At 41.2% G+C, this 21181-nt stretch overlaps 1 protein-coding gene across 1 annotated transcript in view; it reads left to right on the top strand.

Annotated features, from left to right (window-relative positions):
- LOC124796360 (DNA-directed RNA polymerases I and III subunit RPAC1) overlaps nucleotides 1–21181 on the top strand; it is a 206216-nt gene that overhangs the window by 66144 nt on the left and 118891 nt on the right. Inside the window, exon 3 of the mRNA XM_047260516.1 lies at nucleotides 10471–10578. Within this exon, the coding sequence (XP_047116472.1) occupies nucleotides 10471–10578 (108 nt within the window). The remainder of the gene's footprint in view (nucleotides 1–10470; nucleotides 10579–21181) is intronic.

Here is a 21181-nt window from a genome sequence, read left to right on the forward strand (position 1 = left end):
TTCACATGACCCTAAGGACTCAGTTAACCCTGCGTCTCTCCGCTGCCACTTCCTCTCTATTCTTGACGTGTACCAAGGCTCTTGAGCACATCCGTTCATGCCCTGGGGAGTCATTACTTCTGTATACTGACTCCTTGAGCAGCCTACAAGCTATCGACCAGTGCTGCCCTCATCATCCTTTGGTAGCGACCATCCGGGTGTCCGTCTATGCCCTGGACGGTCCAGTCATTCAGTAGTGTTTCTTGACCCCAGGTCACGTTGGAGTCCCAGGCAACGAACTTGCCGGCAGATTGGACAAACAGGCTATGTGGGAACCGCTTATAGAGATCGGCTTCTCTGCAACTGACATGCATACAGTACTACGCCACAAGGCTTTGTGGCTATGGGAGACAGAATGGCATAACCTCAGTACGCACAACAAACTGCATGCCATTAAGGAGACTACGAATGTGTGGAAGACCTCCATGCGGGCCTCTCGCAGGGACTCTGTGGTTCTCTGCTGGCTTCACATTGGCCACGCTTGGGTGATCCATGACTACATTCTGCACCGTGAAGACCCGCCTCAGTGTTGATGCGGCTCCTGATTGACAGTGGCCCATATTCTGGTGCACTGTCCCATTTTGACTGCCCTGCTACGAAATCGTCAGTTACCAGACTCATTGCCACTAATTTTATCTGACAACACCTCGTCGGCTGATTTAGTGTTACATTTTATTCATGAGGGTGGATTTTATCACCCTATATAAGTTTTTGCACATGTCCTTTGTCACTTTGTGTTCTCCTCTCTAATGCTCTTAGGCTGAATGTTCTAATGTGTTGCAGAGTGGCTGGCCTTTCCTTTTTATTCTCGTGGTCGGCCAGCTACGATCATCTGCTCTCTTGTTTTTATCCCTTCTACCTGTTTCTTGCTTCTCTCTATGGTCAAGTAGTCTAGAATATTCAGGATGTCCACCTCCAAATACGACAACTTGGGAACAAGGTATCTTTCTGCTGGGGACCAGGTCACGTGGGTATTGCGGGGAACAAGAGAGTGGATATACCAGACAAGCTGGCATGTTGTGATCCTCCTTTATTTCAGTTTCCCGTCGCTCTGCATGCTATAGCCTCACTTTTGAAATTGAGAATTGGTGGGAGGATGAGTGACTGGAAGTGACAGACAATAAGCTCCATCTAGTAAGGCCCACAAAATGGCCGTGGCATGGCTCCTTCTAGCCACATCGATGGGTATGGTCCTCCTTACTCATCTTCGCAAAGGCCACAGCCCTATGATGCATGGCTTCTTGCTCTGTTGAGAGGACCTCCAGTGTTTGGTGCTTGTGGCATACAGATGACTGTGCACCACATTTTATTGGACTTGTTTTATTTTCCAACTAGTGGGCCGCAGCGGATTTGCCAATGGATCTGCCGCCTATTTTAAGTGATGTACAAAAAAATGCGGTAGTGCTTTACGTATGTTAGTTCATAGAGCACATGTGGTATCCGATCCTGAGAGCCTGTCGAGTGAAATACAACATTTGAAGACAGTGTTGCAACAAAACGGATATTCTGAGAGACGGATACGAAATGCATTCAGGCCCAGGCGAGTTCAATCTATGGAACAGAATGAAGATACGAAGATACCCACCACTTTGGCCTTTTTGCCGTATTTTAGTGCCATGTCGTCAAGAATCAGAAGAGTCCTCGGAAGATACGGAATTAAGTGTGTTTTTCAACCATCTGAAAAACTGAGAAACCTGTTGGGTTTGGTTAAGAATGATCTTGGACTGAGGAAATGTGGTGTGTACAAGATTCCGTGTCAGTGTGGGGCAGCGTATATAGGCCAGACATACCGTACAGTACAAGAACACTACAATGAACATCAGCATCATAGACGCCTTCGTCAACCGGAAAAGTCGGCAATTGCGGAACACTGCCTGAATACAGGCAGAATACAGAAACCAGATGGCAGTTATAAGAGCCGAGGGACATGAAAGGGAAGCAGTGGTTGGGAAGGGAGTGAGACAGAGTTGTAGACTCTCCCCATTGTTATTCAATCCATATATCGAGCAAGCAATAAAGGAAGCAAAAGAAAAATTCGGAGTGGATCCATGGAGAAGAAATAAAAACTTTAAGGTTCGCCGATGACATTGTAATTCTGTCAGAGACAGCAAAGGACTTGGAAGAGCAGTTGAACAGAATGGACAGTGTCTTGAAAGGAGGATATAAAATGAACATCAACAAAAGCAAAACGAGGCTAATGGAATGTAGTCGAGTTAACTGGGCTGATGCTGAGGGAATTAGATTAGGGAATGAGACACTTAAAGTAGTAAAGGAATTTTGCTATTTGGGGAACAAAATAACTGATGACGGTCGAAGCAGAGATGATATAAAATGTAGACTGGCAGTGGCAAGGAAAGCGTTTCTGAAGAAGAGAAATTTGTTAACATCGAGTATAGATTTAAGTGTTAGGAAGTTGTTTCTGAAAGTATTTGTATGGAGTGTAGTCATGTATGGAAGTGAAACATGGACGATTAATAGTTTGGACAAGAAGAGAATAGAAGCTTTCCAAATGTGGTGCTACAGAAGAATGGTGAAGATTAGATGGGTAGATCACATAACTAATGAGGAGGTATTGAATAGAATTGGGGAGAAGAGGAGTTTGTTGCACAGCTTGACTAGAAGTAGGGATTGGGTGATAGGACATGTTCTTGCATTTACAGATTATGTTTGTGGGGACAACTATTTGATGCTGTCATAACAGAAATAAGTAAAATCTTGCTTTAACCAACAAACAATCCGTGCTGGAACTAATGGCAGTGTTGTGACATATTTGAACAACAAAGGTACGACAGTTGGTTTCATTTCGTACATGGTATTGCAAAGAAGTCACTTGAAAATACAGAGAGAGAGAGGTTAAGAGTGGCCAAATTGGTCCTGCAATCCTTCTAGGTAGTAAACTTCGAATTTCACAACTAATAAAAATAGTGCACTTCAAAAAAATGTTATTAATGTTTCATATAACTGATGAAAAGTCACAAAATATTAAGTCAATCCAGTTAACAGTTTTTTCAGAATGCAAGTGAAAAGTCCGTGAAGGGGCCAGTTTGGCCCTTCATTCCTTCTAATGTTAAGCCAACTGTACTATGCAATATTCGAGACCATACAGGTTCGACATTATACAGTTTTTGCACTGTCAGGCAGCTAATCTCAGCTACCACGGCAAGGTCATACCACATTGGATGGGAAAAATCGGTGTGTAATTGTCCAGAGGACAAAGACAGCTTAAATAGCTACAAAGACATCAGTTCTCAAATGTCTATAGACCAAAAACCATACAAAAAGCAACAGTGACATCGGTTTTTGCACTACAGAGAAAAATTGGGAATTATCCAAATGGGACAGAAATTGGTAGATGTGATGCACATGTACTGACAAACAAATGATAAAAATTTCAGAAAAATTGGATGATTTATTGATTATTGGATGATTGGATGATTTATTGATTATGTAGCTTTTTGCTACACAAATTGAGCAAGTCAGTAACACATTGGTCCACCTGTGGCACTTATGCAAACAGCTATTCTCAATTTGGGAGAGATGCGGTGACCTTGCTGGACAAGGTAGAGTTTGGCAAGCACAAAGACAAGCAGTAGCAACTCTCACTATGTGAGAGCAGGCATTATCTTGCTGAAATGTAAGCTCAGGATCGCTTGCCACAGAGGGCAACAAAGTGAGTTGAGAATACCATCACTGTACTGCTGTGCTGTAAGGGTGCCGCGGATGACAACCAAAGGGGCCTGTTGTGACATGAAATGGCACCCCAAACCATCACTCTTAGTTGTCGAGCCGTATGGTAGGTGACGGTCAGGTTGGTATCCCACTGCTGTATGGGTCATCTTCAGACATATCTTTCGCCTGGAATCTTATGAACTGGATAGAATTGTCTTCAGTGATGAACCTCACTTCAAATTGAGCCCCAATGACCAGTAAAGATATGTCTGGAGATATCCCAGACAGCAGTGGGACACAACCTGACTGTCACTGCCATATGACCCAACAGCCAGAAGTGATGGTCTGGCGTGCTGTCATTTCATAGCAGGACCCCTTTGTTTGTCATCTGTGACATCCTAATAGCAGCAGTACGTCAATGGTGTTCCATGTCTGGTTCCTTTGTCCTTCATGGCAAGCCGTCCTGGGCTTACATTTCAGCAACATAATGCCTGCCCACACACGACAATAATTTCTACTGCTTATCTTAATGCTTACCTTTTAAGAGTGTAATTGTACTGAGGCCAGAAACCATATAAAAAGCAACTATGAAATCTCTTTTTGATTGCTTTGACGCCAAAAACTGCATAAAAAGCAACAATGAAATCGGTTTTCAATTGTTACGAGACTGGTGCAAGACAAGTTGTGCACTGTCTACCGTTTTCTGCCACAAGCTGAAATCAAGAAACAGCCTGTACTACAACAGATCAAAGTGTCTCAGGGGTCACGTTCAGAATTTATTGCACAGTGTGTGCATTCGGTTCAACTACTTTTATGATCAGAGCACTGAACACGACACCTTTCAGATAATCCCATAGCGGAATTCATGAGTGGACTTTCTGTTGCCCACATTCAGCAATTCTGTGTACTGACATGACATTGGAAATAGATTTGAGCTTCATCTGTCCACAGAATGTTCCTTGGCCACTCATTGTCCACTTCCATGTGAGGAAGAAATTGTAGAGCAAATGTTTGTCATTGGCAGGTAAACATGAAGTGAATCTCGAACATGGGTAATTTTGTGAGGTTAGCAGTGCAGGATGTTTTATAAAATTTTATGCACTATGCTCACAGGCATGTCCTAAGTTCAGTCAATTATTTGTGCAATGCATGTTTACACGCCACCAATTGACTCTTCCTACAGTGCTGTGGCCACACCTTCTGCTGACATTACATCAATTGTTGTCATCCCTCTGCCACATTGCTCTTCAGTATAATCTGTCTTTTCAGATTCCGTAATCATTTTCTGCAGACCTTTGGCAGGTCTGGACCAGTGCCTTTTTTTAATATCCTTGAGTGCCCAGAGCTATTGGTGCACAGTTATCATTCATTCACAGCTTTACCAGCTGCAAGTGATCCTGCATTGAGAAAATCATGTTATGCATACCAGATGCCAACTGAGGAACAGCTGCGCACCCTACGTCATTTATTTTGCATATTCTGCCACATAAAGTGCCATCTAGTGGTTCATTCCCCCCCCCCCCCCCCCTCACACACACACACACACACACACACACACACACACACACACACACACACACTACGTTTCCCCCTTCTTCAATACCATCCCATTCAAATTTGACATCTTTCTGAGTATTGATTGTTTTTACAGCATTCTGAAACTGTAACTTTAATTATAATCACTTTGTAAATTTAGATATTGGGGAAGAACACTTGATCATCAGCTATTAAAAGAGTATGGGCTGTTGGGGATACAGTATACAGTAGAACCTCACTAATGCAATCTGAGATGATCCAACTCTCCACTTAGTTTGACCATCCCATTCCCGGTGTTTGTTAGGATTTGTCGATGACTTATTGTGTGCGATATGGATCAGTAGGCAGTTGGCCATTGATAGGTGTGGTAGCTAGGTAAGTTTTGACATAACTTGTTCCTAACTAGGTCAGTAAGTTTATTGTGAATGCATTTGTTTTATAAATTTGCAACAGTGTTTCTCTCACATATGAAAGTATGCAAAATTAAGTTCTGTTGTCAACTAAATGTAAGTATGTGATGATATCTTCACTGGGGAAACTGAAAGTGCTTGAAAGGTTAGGTAAGGAAAGTCTCTTCAAAACATTGCAAGTCAGGTAGCGGGTTGGCATAACAACTGTTGAAGACTGAGGAGGGGAAATGGAATGCAAAACTCCTTAAAGTTATGCATTGATTAGGTGAAAGAACTGTAAATGAGCAAGACTTAGAAGCCTAAAAGTGATATTCTATACAATGCGTTGTGTATATGGTTTGAGCAGGATAGGAGAAAAGGAGCTCCATTGTCCAGCATAAATGAAAAGGCACTGACTTTGTGTGAAAAATGACATGAAAATGAAAAGTTTACAGCAAATGAAGACTTGTTACATTGATGAAAAAAATTACAAATGGCATTCTAAATGTAATTATTTTGGGCAAGAAGCTGTCTACTGTTGAAACAACTCTCAATGAATTTGTTCCAAAATTTTAAAACTTCTTGAAGAGCTTAATCTGAGCGCTGATCAGGCAGATAACATTGGTGAGTCTCACTTGAACTATAAAATATCAGGCAGATAACATTGACAGGTCTCGCTTGAAATACAGGGTGAGGCAGTGAAACGGCACGATTTCGATAGTGGTTGTCGGGCGCGGAGGGGGGTTGCGAGAGTGGGGGAAGTGACCTTGGGCGTCTAGAGTGGTGGAAGTTTCAGTAGCCATGGAGCGTTGGTCGAGTGCGCAACGTGCATATGCCGTAAAGGCATATTACAAAAACGCGGATAGTGTGGTTGGTGCTCAACGCGCCTTTTGTCGTGAATTCAACCTGCCGCCACGGGCTCCCGTGCCATCAAGGAAAGCCATTCTCCTTTGGGTTAAAACCTTTGAAGCTACTGCTAGCACAACAAAGAGAAGAGGCGGCAGCACAAAAACAATCCGGACACTCGAGAACATTAATCGTGTGCGCGAAGCGTTGGGACGAAGTCCGCGAAAATCCGCGAGACGGCACAGCGCAGAACTTGGTCTCAGCAATCGATCAGTAAGACGGATTTTGAAGAGTGACCTTCACTATCATCCATACAAAATTCAGGTAGTGCAAGCCCTTAAACCTAATGACTACAATAACCGTATACGCTTTTGCCAGTCAATGCTTAACGTTATTGAACGAAATGAAGAAAGAGTGCATAACTTATGGATGAGTGATGAAGCCCACTTTCATCTTAGTGGGTACGTAAATAAGCAAAACTTCAGATATTGGTCCTCAGATAACCCGCACGAACTTCATGAAAAACCTCTCCATTCTGAAAAAGTAACAGTCTGGTGCGCAATGTCATCTCGTGGAATCGTGGGGCCCTATTTTTTTTGAAGATGAAGATGGCAACACAGTGACTGTAAACTCTGGACGTTATGCTGGCATGTTGACCATTTTTTGTCTGCCTGGAATTGATCGACATGATCCAGATGCTGAAACACTCTTCCAGCAAGATGGTGCAACAAGCCATACTGCTAATGTCTCAATGGAATTGCTCAGACTTGCATTTCCACGACGTCTAATCAGCAGGAATGGCGATTTCCCCTGGCCTGCCCGTTCACCAGATCTGACGGCACCAGACTTTTTTCTTTGGGGCTACCTCAAGTGCAAAGTCTTCCAGGAAAATCCACCAAGAACAAAAGAAGACCTGAAGGAGCGAATTCGACAGGCAATTAACAACATTCCAGTACAGATGCTACGAAATGTCATGGGACAATTTCATCTCAGGCTTAGACAATGTGTGCAAAACCAAGGACGACACCTCACTGACACCATATTTAAAAAATGATTGTTTTTAAGTTACATCTTTAATTTCCACTCTTGTACTTGAGATCCATGTTCAACTATTTGATTTTACTTGTAAATAAATCTTTGGTGGTTTTACAAAATCGTGCCGTTTCACTGCTTCACCCTGTACAAAATGCTTGTTACAAGAAATGTTTCTATACAAAATCAGTATTTAAGAGGTACAAAAGTTGCCAAAGTAGAATTACTATTTCTGTCTGTAGTACCACAGATGGCAGTCACAATATGCCATTTTTTGTGATCAGAAAAGCAAAAGAATTAATGACATTCAGAAACATTAATATAGCTTCACTACCCGTATGTTATAGTAATCGAAAGTCGACATGGCTGGAATCCAGCCTCTTTAAAGAATGGTTTTATGACCAATTACTCCCTGCAATTATAAAATACCTAAATGGAAAGTAGGGGCCTTCCTAAACGTGCCATATTGTCAAGAACATGACATCTGATCTGTGGTGTCACCGCCAGACACCACACTTGCTAGGTGGTAGCTTTAAATCGGCCGCGGTCCATTAGTACATGTCGGACCCGCGTGTCGCCACTGTCAGTAATTGCAGACCGAGCGCCACCACACGGCAGGTCTAGAGAGACTAACTAGCACTCGCCCCAGTTGTATGGACGACTTAGCTAGCGATGCAACACTGACGAAGCCTCGTTTATTTGCAGAGAAGATAGTTAGAATAGCCTTCGGCTAAGTCAATGGCTACGACTTAGCAAGGCGCCATTAGCATTACATTGCATGTATCTACACAGTCTCACTTGTATCGTCAAGAGCGATGTACAGCAATGATGGATTAAAGTTAAGTATTCCAGCAGCTACGTACTTTTCTTTATAGCATTCATTACATATCCTGTTTCAGACCTCACGCCATCCTGCGTGAGTTAAACGCGTGCCTTTCGGTTACCCGTCACTGTGGACTGGCTGTCTTGTCAGTCCACAACATCATCCATCTGAAGATGACCTTTAAAAGGTGAAATAAAAGCATTATCTCTTGCTACCAACGTAACATGTGTAATCCAACCCGTGGACCATGGCGTCAGTGGGTGGCTGAAAAGATTATATCATCAAAAATAAGTTTGATCAGTGTTAGAGAGGACACAAGAAGGCAGCAGCTTGTTTCAAGTGATGAAATCAATAAAGTTGTGATGTTTGCAATTGCCAAAGTTGCAAAGAAATTCTGGCGCCCAATGCTTAAAAAATCTTGGCTCCAACTGTGGCCAAAAATGAATGAAATTAATGATGATGAAACATCAAAAGAAATGAGTGAAGAGAATCAAGATGAAACAGACCATGTAACAACTGTGGAAAGTTAAGATATAGACTCCCCAGCAGTTTTGAAGAATTTACAAACTTTACAACTGGACGTTGAGGCCAGTGATGTGAGTGAGAGGATCAATACAGCTGATCTTGACTACACAATAGAAGAAAACTTAACTGATAATTCAATCAGTGGTGCTGTAATTTGAAGAACTGATGAGAACAAGGAAGATTATAAAGGCAATGAAGACAATGAATATATGGCTTGAGTATCAAATACAGATGGCAAAAATGCATTTGATACAGCCTTTCAGTACGTCAGACAAAGTTGTATGTCTACTCCAAAAGCCATTTTGTGGATTGATAATGTTGGAACCTTGCAGCAAAATTGAGATTCTTGGTTGCTAATCGAAAGCTCACTACAGATGTTTTTCATCCTGCTTAAGAACAGAACATTTTTTCCCATGTGATATCTTGATTTAAACAGTTAAATGCAAATCGGCTGTGTGTCACTGCAGTACTGTAATGAGATATGTACAGCTGTTTAACTTTCTCTCACAGCAGCAATGTCTTACCATTGATACAGACATATTTTATAGTACAGACTCTACTTTACACTTTTGCACAAGATTGTTTAGTGTGTCAACATTTTCTTTTAATTTTGTTACTGTTTTTAACATGGAACAATGTTTTGTACAGTATTTCCAGTTGAAAATTAAAGTTTCTGATAATCTGACAATGGTTTGTCGCGTAGGGGATGGATTAGCAAGGTTCTACCCTGTGTGTGTGTGTGTGTGTGTGTGTGTGTGTGTGTGTGTGTGTGTGTGTCCAGATCTGCTACAATTGCTTTAGCCCTGTGCAGGCTATTATTAATGTGCATACCCAAGGTTTAGAGAATTCAGTACACCCAGGACTAAGTCATTTTTTTAGCATAATCGTATAAAAGAAATGTCATTATTGCATCACTCTTACACAGAGAAGACAGTTGCCACAGGCATCTCAGTTAGGTTCAGTTTTAAAACCAACCCTTACACGTTTGTATTGCACTATAGCACTGTGAGCCTAAGCAATCACATCTTCAAAAGCTTGACTTACAGAATGATTTGACAGATGGTCATATGGAAGGAATTGCCAAAATATGATAGTAAAAACAAAAATGTTCAAGGTAGAAGATCAGGAAAAGCTGGACCTGTTTCTGAATACGCCCAGTGAAGTTGGAAACTTATGCTGTGATGCTTACCATAAGCATAAAAATTTAATTTCTTTATGCACGTGATACCAGATATTCTAAGGCAGACACCAAGTGTATTAGTTGATGTCAAAAAGTAAACTGTAATGTGATTGAAAATAGGTCATCCCAAAGACAAAATATATAATGCATTTTTAGATCTGAGTGATAGTAATTGCTTTGTAAAATCTTTTCTCTGTTGTGTATGTGTGAATTATCAGATTACAAAACTTCTTTCTCACCTTACATCTAATTTTGACATTGGTATGTTGCTATTGATGGAGAAAGTAATGTTTAAGTTTAGCATATGTTAGAATTGGAATATTTTGTAAGCAGACATGTAATTGTATTAAAATGTTTAACTCAACAATATTTACTTTATAAATTGCTGTAATATACTGCATCGTAGTAACAGCTGTCTTTATTTGTTACAGAATTTCCGAATAGTCATAATCAGACACAATAACCTGGAAATGGAATTTGATATGATTGGCATTCATGCTGGTATTGCAAATGCTTTGAGGCGAATTCTTCTTTCAGAGGTGAGAAAATAATATCTACCTTTCAGTGTGTGAGATTGTATCACAAACAAAGACAGCAAGCAGTTGACAAAAGCATATTTGGGAACTACATATTCAGTGTGAATAATTACTCTAATGAGTTTCACAAGTTTTTCTAGTAGATGATGGTAGTGTCCTAATTTTACAGTGTTTCCAGTGCCATAAACAAAAGCAGCCTTAATAAAATTCAATAAAATCTTGAACACATCTAATTCTGAAAATTTTAGCAGTCAATCTTCATCAATCGGTTATATTTTAATTGTTCTCCAGTCTTCCAGTAATAACGTTCAAAGCAGGCAAAAAGTTCCATTTCCAGTGGTAGACAATATAGAGGCTGGTAGTAAGTAATGATGGGTTTGCTCATCTGTTTGTCTGAAAAGACCTAACTTTGCTTACAAAAGTTGGTTTAATCTGTTGTGATGAAATGAAAAAACTAAATATGAAGGATTAATTGTACATAATTAGTAACCATTTTTAAATCATACCATATACTAGTTGCCTATTTCTTCCCATGCAATTTCTACTGCTTCATTTTGTACAGTGTAGTTTTGCTAACTGTTATGTGACCACTGGATGAGTGTTACCACATCTCACAGCATTCTACATCTGTGCATAAAACATAAATTTGTGGTGTAAGCTACTGAAAATATGTTTTCTCGTCAGCAAGACCAGTTTACCAAACCAATGTCTCCATTACAGTTTAGTTTCTCCACTTTCCCATGAGTCTTTTACAAATGGCCAATTCTGCTGTAAAAATCAGTATACTGCAAGATAAAAAGTAACTGATTAGGCAAATTGCGAGGGTATTTTCTTTGGAAAGGACATTTTTCCTTCCTGATCCTTACAGTATTTCTTTGCAGATTAATACCATAATCAACACAGTATGTTTAGGAAATATTGGTGTGTGGCACACCACACATGCTCCGTTAAATGTGCCAAATGTCATGTTTCCAAGTGAGCTCTGACATTTTTAACTGGTATGAGTGTGGTGAACGTGAGGTACATGAGTTGGGGGACTCTCCTCTGGCCATAAGCTCTATTGATCTACTTCAGTTTCCACAATGTGACCTTATGAGGGAACATTTGGTGTCACAAGAAATGGAAGTCTTGGTTTAACTGCATAAATAATGAGTTCTGTGCTAACAGAGTGGTTGGTTGTTGAAGTGAAACACTCATTTAGAGAGCTACCTCTTGGCACCTGCTGCTCCTCAGTTATAGTTGGCTTACAAAGCAAACTTGGTTCTACCTGAGAGGACAGTGAAACTCCCTAGATTTTTGTGGTAATAAATTAGTTCTAAATTTACAAATGAAAAACGCTTGGCAGGATGGAAGTAAAATAGGGGCATCTAGAGAGAATGTGCAGAGACTAGTCATCACAATTATGCCTCTCTTAGTGATAACAACAAAACACCTCAATAATACAATATTTGTTTATAACACTGAATTCTAGTAGAGATGTTTTTATACGCTGTGGTGTAATGGATATAGGTACAGGAGATTTGCAAAACTAGAAGATGTCACAGATGTACTTAATGATACTTTGAATAAGGTTAATCATATGTGCTGGAAACTGCTGTCTTCATTATGAAATTGAGTACACTGACATTAACTGAGTATCTTAACCATCAATCCATTGATTGTAAAGCTTTTATCCCATTTTCCATAAAGTGTTTCGGATACCCGTTGTTTGGGTTGTTAATTTTCACATTGGAATCATGTTATATGTGGAAGGTTTGGCAGCCCATGAACCAGTGGTATATTTTTTCCTGTCACTGTGCATTACATGTATAGGTTGGCAAACTGTCTGGAGTCAGCAAAGCCTAAAATTTGTAGAAGAGGAGAAAAAAATTGATGTTGAAGACATGCAGGTTTTCAAGACAGTACAGCCTCAATACATTTTTTGCATCCACAAACACAGGAAAAGAAACTACTTTCCTAGCTGCCTCAAAACAAACAGTAACTATACATTCTGGAACCAGCAAATCGATATGTAAGGCAACTGTATTTTGAAAAAATTTAATGAGTATTCCAGTTTGGTTCAAGCAGCAAAAGAGGTGCATCGGTCAGTGATTAACAAAAAAAAGTGTGTATAATGTTTCCCAACAAAACTTTAATTTACTCGCCACAGAAGGGTAAAGTTACAACCATAAGTAAATATGAGACCAAGAAACTAGAGCCATTATTATCAGATCAGAAAAGGCCAACAAGTTGTAATAGCTATGAATGGAGGAAGTGTTAATGACAGAACAGTCAATCTCCCTTCCCCTGCTCCCCCTCATTTTGCATTCACTATTGCATTGAAGTGAAAAGGGGAAGGAGAAACAACTGTGGAAGAGAGGTAGCAATACATGAATGGAATTTGAACAGTTACAGGACTTCTGTAGGAAATCTAAAGATCCTAGCAGAGACGAAACATGTCTGTACGTATCTACAAGGAACATACTTCAAATGATCTGACATGCCAGTGCTAATATGTTACAATTTCAATAGAAAGGACATTTTCAATGGTGAAAGGATCACCACTATTCACATATTAACCTTAACATTTGGCTGCATCATTGTCTCTCATTAGCAAAAACAGTGTGCTATGTCTGTTTTCCCTCTCACGAACTTGTGGGCACTCGAGTCCTCAAAGATGTCATTCTACAACTTCCCCAACCATATTTCCTGGAATGTTAATACACATTTCAACATCTCCTACCCAAGCCCTTCCTGCTCCCTCCCGTCCCCCACTTTCCCAGCCACTAGCCACCACCACCACCACTTACAAATAAAATAATGGTCTCTTGTGTCTAGTCTTACATGAGCCATTCTGATCGATATTTGCACACTTTCTCACGCAACTGAATAAACAATATTTTTTTTTCCCTAATGGGATACAGTAATATGTCTGATTTTGGATGAGGCATAGATTTGAGTAATGAAGAAGAAAGTCCATCATACAAAGAAAAAAGCTCCCCATTTCTCCCCCCTTTCCACCCCCTTGCTTTTTCTCTCCCTTCTCTGTCTCCCTCTTCATCTTCACTTTCTCCTTCGCTGTCTCCTCCATCTCTCCCTCCCCCTCCCTCCCTCCCTCCTCCCTCCCTCCCTCCCTCCCTCCCTCCCTCCCTCTCTCTCTCTCTCTCTCTCTCTCTCTCTCTCTCTCTCTCTCTCTCTTTCTCTTTCTCTCTCTCATGTATGCTTTACCCTCTCAGTGCCTCCCCCACACTGGGCAACATTAAGCTGTTACTATTCGATTTCACTACTGCAGTCTAGTATTTTGGAACTTTGAGAGTGCATAATTCACAGCTTCCTGTATCTATATCTAAAGTACTCCACACTCCGTCACTGGATTGCATCCATAGTATGTATACTTTTCATCCCACGTTTGCTCCTTCACACAACGTGCCAATTTTGTGTTTATCCTTAGTGTGGCAACTGCAGTTTCATTTACTATACAGTACTCCTCTTCACTAGCCACATTCCTCCATGTTGTTCCCCATTGAAGGGATTATGTGTTGGTTATAGATGCTAATCCTGAGCTTCGTTTTCACTCCAGGTTGATTCTGATACTTTTATCTTACTTACATACAAGGGCAATGCTGCAGTTGTGTTGACCATCTGGTCCAGCGTATCACAAGCCTTAGTGCTGTCTCTGCAAAGAGGGTTGATAGGAAGAGTAACAACATCCTGAAGAAATGTTTCTTGTTACTAGAGACTGCCAAGAGTCTTTAACTATTATTGTGCTGTCCCCCTTAGATTATATGACCTTCAGAAGATATGTAAGGAAGGGGTTCCTCCTAGGCTTATTGTCAATAACATTGATTCTTGACATACAGTGTAACAAAACATCTTGTGTCATGTTGAGCACGCTAGTAGGTCGGTGTGTACATCACATTAAGAACTCGTGGATTTCTTAGCTCAGTTAGAGGGCTGCATTTGAATGACTGATATTTTGACAAGGTTTGATGTGGTGTCTCTATTCACATTCATTGCTCTTTCTGATTCATCATGTTTAACTGAGGTTAGGTTTGGTTTTGAGTTAATTAAACTGTTTCGACATGTGCTGATTTTCACTTACTTTTTACTCAGTGTCCAGTTCTGTGAATAAACAGATGGGAGTTGCGATGGGTAGTCCATTCTCATCTGTTATTGCCAATCTGTGTAGAGAAGATTTCGAGGGATATGCCCTGGATGGCAGTGAGGGGGTCTCATTGAAATTTTGTATATATGTTGTTGTTGTTGTTGTTGTGTTTGGCGGGGAGGGTTAAGAAGAAACAGGCGTAGTTCTGGGGGAGGGGGGCTGCAGCCGCATCCCTGTCACCCCCCTCCATGATTCATCTCTGGCATGAAATTCTGCAGAATATGAATGCAACAGGGAGAGAAGAAAGCAAAACTTTGTGTGTCGAACTAGTGTCAATGCAGGCTGAATGAAGTGCAACATGGGTCTGGATCTGTTACAGACATACCTACATAGAGTTGCTGTTTTCATTATCTTCTAAAATATACTAAATCTCTGTGTCATTAAGCTGTTTTACTCTTTCTACTTTATATCTACAGCTGTCTCTCATCTAACTGTAACATCATTACTTTACTGAAGAAAAGACGTTCTCAACATTGTTAATAGTGCATGTTTATCATTACTTCAACCTGTTCCTGACAAGAGCGTACTTTTCTTACTTCCTTCTTACAAAATTTTCATTAAAATGTATAGTTTGACTTTATACAAAACTTTTCTCTTCCAGTGGTTAACAAATATTTCAAAGTATAAAGGGAACACCTGTTCTACATAACAAATTCTTCCTAACTTCACAACTAAATCATGACAGTCGAAATTACAAGTCTTACCTCCCTTTCTTCCTGTAAATTGGTTCCATTATAATTATAATTTTGCTAGTAATATCATGCTACTAATTGGAATGTAAATGAAAATGAAAGCCTTGAGCAGCCGCTGGTGAAGTATCAGTGCAGCAGTAGTGCAGCAACAGTGCAGTTGGGAGTCGCATATTTAGCTTTCATATTTGTTTTGTAGTTTGATTCTTAATTTCTTTCCGAGTGTTTGTGCACTTGCATATTTAATTACATAAAATCCTTGCGTATTCTCATATTTGAGAGGAGTTATATTGCTTATTGATAGCTGTAAAGTATAAATTAGCGGAGTCGTTAGTCAATTGTTTATTTTGCACAGCCAGTGCTTTCTGTTTATTTTGTAGAGTCAGTTAGCAGCAGACAGAGGGCGGTGCAGTTTCATCTGTGCTTGCAGAGTGATGTGTGCAAGCAGCAGTAGCAGAAACTAGTCATATATTCAGTTTCTCGTATTAGTTCCGCAGGTTTAATTCAAATTACTTTGTGTGTTTGTGTGCTTGCGTGGTGAAATTTTTTGGATCTTTGCATATTTTCGAATTAGAAAGGGGTAGTATCAAATTTTAATAACGGTAGAGTGTAACATCGCGTAGGTAGTTGTCATTTGTCCTAAGACGGGTAGGATCGCATTGTAATATCTGTATAGTGGCATAGTCATGGTAATTTGATTGCTTGGTTTGTAAGTAATTGTTCATATATCACAGCTCAATTTGGCGCTGGTGACTCAACTGTGCAGTCACATATTGCTGTTTTATTTGTCGCAACTCTGTACGTCCAGATATTAGCAGTAGGATGGATAGGGATCGTGGGTGCTGTGTGCGGGCACAGAAGGAACTGGCCACGGTTCGCGAGCAGCTGAGCATGCTGTTGGCCACGGTCAGCCTCCTTCAGGCTGCTGCCTCAAGGTACAGTGACGGCGGAGGGTCTGGTGTGTCGCTTGAGACACCGCAGGTGTCGCTTGCTGCATCCACTGACTCAGCCGCTGAGGCACCTTCTAGTGTACCCGGTGCATTGGGGCTGCCCTCACCTCAGGATGAGTGGTGGACTGCAACGCGTTCGTGTCGCTCAAGGCGGAGGGTCAATGTGGAGGCTGGCCGGCTGGCCTCACCCGTTCATCCTGTCAGTGAGCAGGTGGCTGTTCCTTCAGCAGGGCCAGCCCAAGCAGGCACACGGGGCAAAGGCTTGCTTGGTTATTGGGAGCTCCAACGTTAGGCAGGTGATGGAGCCCCTTAGGGAAATAGCGTACAGGGCTGGAAAGAATTCCAACATGCACTCGGTTTGTCTGCCGGGGGACTCATCCGAGATGTGGAGGTGGCCTTGCCTGCGGCTATCGAGCGTACGGGGTGCAGTCATCTGCAAGTAGTTGCTCACGTTGGCACCAATGATGCCTGTTGCTTGGGTTCTGAGGCGATCCTCAGCTCGTACAGGCGGCTGGCGGATTTGCTGAAGACCGCTGGCCTCGCACGCGGGGTGCAAACAGAGCTCTCTATTTGCAGCATTGTTCCCAGAGTGGATCGGGGTCCTTTGGTTTGGAGCCGAGTGGAGGGTCTCAACAGAGGCTTCATCGACTCTGTGACGGTCTTGGCTGTAGATTTCTAGACTTGCACTATTGGGTGGGGAATTGTGGGATGCCCCTAGATATCAGGGGTGCACTACACAAAGGAAGTGGCTACTCGGGTAGCAGAGTACTTGTGGCGTGCACATGAGGGTTTTTTAGGCTAGGCAGTAGTGCGAGGTGTCCTGATGAACACTCACCAGTCAATGTGCAGGTAGGGAAATCAGGACGTGCTCAGTGTAAAGACACTTCAGCTATCAAGATATTAGCAGTAAATTTTCAGAGTGTTCGGTTTAAAGTTCCTGAATTTACTGCCCTCCAGGAAGTGTGTGGCGCATAAATTATTCTCGGGACTGAGACCTGGCTGAACCCTGAGATAGGAAGTTCTGAAAATTTAGTGAGGGTTGGAACTTGTATCGGAAAGACAGATTAGACACTGTAGGAGGTGGTGTCTTCATTGCAGTTGACAAAGAATTGTGTCTGCTGAGGCTGAAGTAGAGTGTGATTGTGAAGTTATCTGGACATGTTTAACATGGCTAGGAGAAATAAAGTTAATTGTTGGGTGTTATTACCGGCCACCAGGTTCCACCGTGACAGTTCTAGAATCATTCAAAGGGAGTCTACATTCTGTATCGCAGAAGTACTCGGATCATGCTATATTAGTTGGAGGTGGCTTCTACCTAACTAGTATAGACTGGGATGTCTATGGATTCATTACAGGTGGTACAGACAAGCTGTAGTGTGAATTACTTTTGAACACATTATCCGAAAACTGTCTTGAGCAGTTAAATCTACAGCCAACGCATAATGGAAATATTTTAGATCTGGTAGCCACGAACAGACCAGACCTCATCGACGGTGTAAGTGTTGAGACAGGGATTAGTGATCATGATGTTGTCATTACGACTATGGTTACGAAAGTTAAAAAGTCGGTCAAGAAGGCTAGGAGAGTATTCTTACTAGAAAGAGCAGATAAGCAGTTGGTAACATCCCACTTAGTAAATGAATCGACTTCATATACTTCCGGTACGATGGACGTGGAAGAATTATGGGCAAATTTTAAACACATTGTAAATCACGCATTGGAGAAGTATGTGCCGAAAAAGTGGATTACGGACGGAAAAGACCCACCGTGGTTTAACAGCGCAATTTGGAGAATGCTCAGGAAGCAAAGACAGTTGCACTCGTGGTACAAGAAAGATCGGGAGAATGAGGACAGGCAAAAGTTAGTAGAGATTCGTGCTGCTGTAAAAAGAGCAATGCGCGAAGCATACAACCACTACCACCATCATACCTTAGCAATAGATCTTGCTGAAAACCCAAGGAAATTCTAGTCTTACGTAAAATTGGTAAGCGGGTCAAAGGCTTCCACTCAGCCACTCACTGACCAGTCTGGCCTGGCAACAGAAGACAGCAAAACGAAAGCTGAAATTTTAAATTTAGCATTTGAGAAATCTTTCACCCAGGAGGATCGTACAAACATACCGCCGTGTGAGTCTCTTACAGATTCCCGTATGGAGGACATAATCATAGACATCCCTGGGGTTGTGAAGCAGCTGAATGGGTTGAAAATAAATCACCAGGTCCTGATGGGATACCAATTCAGTTTTACAGATAGTACTGTACTGCATTGGCTCCTTACTTAGCTTGCATTTATCACGAATCTCTTGCCCAACGTAAAGTCCCGAGTGACTGGAAAAAAGTGCAGGTGATGCCTGTATATAAGAAGGGTAGAAGGACGGATCCTCAAAATTACAGACCAATATCCTGAACATCGGTTTGTTGCAGGATTCTTGAACACATTCTCAGTTCGAATATAATGAATTTCCTTGAGACAGAGAAATTGCTGCCCATGCATCAGCACGGCTTTAGAAGGCATCGCTCCTGCGAAACGCGACTCACCCTTTTTTCACATGATATCTTGCAAGCCATGGATGAAGGGTATCAGACGGGTGCCATATTCTTTGACTTCCAGAAAACGTTTGACTCGGTGCCCCACTGCAGACTCCTAAGATACGAGCGTATGGGGTTGGTTCCCAAATATGTGAGTGGCTCGAAGACTTCTTAAGTAATAGAACCCAGTACGTTGTCCTCGATGGTGAGTGTTCATCGGAGGTGAGGGTATCATCTGGAGTGCCCCAGGGAAGTGTGGTAGGTCTGCTGTTGATTTCTATCTACATAAATGATCTTTTGGATAGGGTGGATAGTGGATAGCAATGTGCGGCTGTTTGCTGATGATGCTGTGGTGTACGAGAAGGTGTCGTCGTTGAGTGACTGTAGGAGGATACAAGATGACTTGGACAGGATTTGTGATTGGTGTAAGAAATAGCAGCTAACTCTATATATAGATTAATGTAAATTAATGCAGATGAATAGGAAAAAGAATCCCATCATGTTTGAATACTCCATTAGTAGTGTAGTGCTTGACACAGACACGTCGATTAAATATTTGGGCGTAACGTTGGAGAGCGATATGAAGTGAGACAAGCATGTAATGGCAGTTGTGGGGAAGGCGGATAGTCATCTTCAGTTCATTGGTAGAATTTTGGGAAGATGTGGTTCATCTGTAAAGAAGACCACTTATAAAACACTAATACGATCTATTCTTGAGTACTGCGCGAGAGTTTGGGATCCCTATCAGGTCGGATTAAGGGAGGACATTGAAGCAATTCAGAGGCAGGCTGCTAGATTTGTTACTGGTAGGTTTGATCATCACGCGAGTGTTACGGAAATGCTTCAGGAACTTGGGTGGGAGTCTCTGGAGGAAAGGAGGTGTTCTTTTCATGATTCGCTACTGAGGAAATTTAGATAACCAGCATTTGGGGCTGACTGCAGTACAATTTTACTGCCGCCAACTTATATTTCGCGGAAAGACCACAAAGATAAGATGAGAGATTAGGGCTCATACAGAGTCACATAGGGAGTCATTTTTCCCTCGTTCTGTTTGGGAGTGGAACAGGGAAAGAAGATGCTAGTTGTGGTACGAGGTACCCTCCGCCACGCACGATATGGTGTATTGTGGAGTATGTATGTAGATGTAGATATTAATCTATGAGTTTGTATCTATTAGTGATTTGGTATTTGCTGCTAATTTTATCTTCGCTTATAAAATGTTTTGGCTGTGTATGTTTATCCGTTATCTGTATTTAGAATGTCAGTAAAATTTTCAATATAATGTTTGTGTTTAAGATTAATTGGTTCATTTAATATACCCAGTGGGTAGTTATATGCGTGCGTATAATTTTCTATTTTTCCCGGGATATTTATGGTTAGTCCTTTTGGTATTATGCATACTATTTCCATTGTTGTTTCTCTGGTCTACTTTGTGGTTTTCTGTTTTCATGTGACTGAACAAAGTGGATGGATTTATATTGCTGTTTTTGATGTGTTCACAATATCTAATTACGAAATTTCTTCGTGTTTGTTCTATGTAAAAATTATTCCAGTCTTGACATTTGATTTTTGTATATTCCTGATTTTCTGTAGAATGGTAATCTTGTTTTCCCTGCGTGAATTTCCCTGAGTGAATTTGTGTTTATAGATTATGTTTGGTTCAGTAGGCTGATCTTACTCATGTGTTTTTCAGTAACGCATTTAATTTGTCGGATGTACAGCTTGTATCAAAAAGTACCATGTGATTTTGTTTGTCTTTATTTCTGAAACTAATAAACATATACAATGAATTTTATTATAAACAGATTCTTTTATAAACCCCCACAAGAAATAATCACATACAGTCAGATCCGGTGGCCATGGAGGTCAGTAAGGCTGAATCATTTGGTCCAGTGTGACGGATCTATCATTCAGTAATCCTTTGATTTAAAAATTCCCACACTCCCAAATGACAGTGAGGCGGTGCCCCATCCTGTTGGTAAATGAAGTTGTTCAAATCAGTCTCCAGCTGAGGGAAAAGAAAGTTCTCAAGCATATTGAGGTATGTGTTTCCTGTAACAGTGTTCTTGGCAAAGAAAAATGGATCATACACCTTTTCCTGTGAAATTGCACAAAACACATTAAATTTTGGAGAGTCCTTCTCATGTTGTACAACTTCATGTGGTTGTTCTGTACCCCATATTCTCACATTATGACAGTTCATCGTTCCATTTAAATGGAATGTTGCTTCATCAATAAACACTCAGGATGGAAGAAAACTGTCATCCTCCATCTTGCCAAGAAAGAAATTACAGA

The sequence above is a fragment of the Schistocerca piceifrons genome, chromosome 4 (genome assembly GCF_021461385.2).
Source record: "Schistocerca piceifrons isolate TAMUIC-IGC-003096 chromosome 4, iqSchPice1.1, whole genome shotgun sequence".
Lineage (NCBI taxonomy): Eukaryota > Metazoa > Arthropoda > Insecta > Orthoptera > Acrididae > Schistocerca > Schistocerca piceifrons.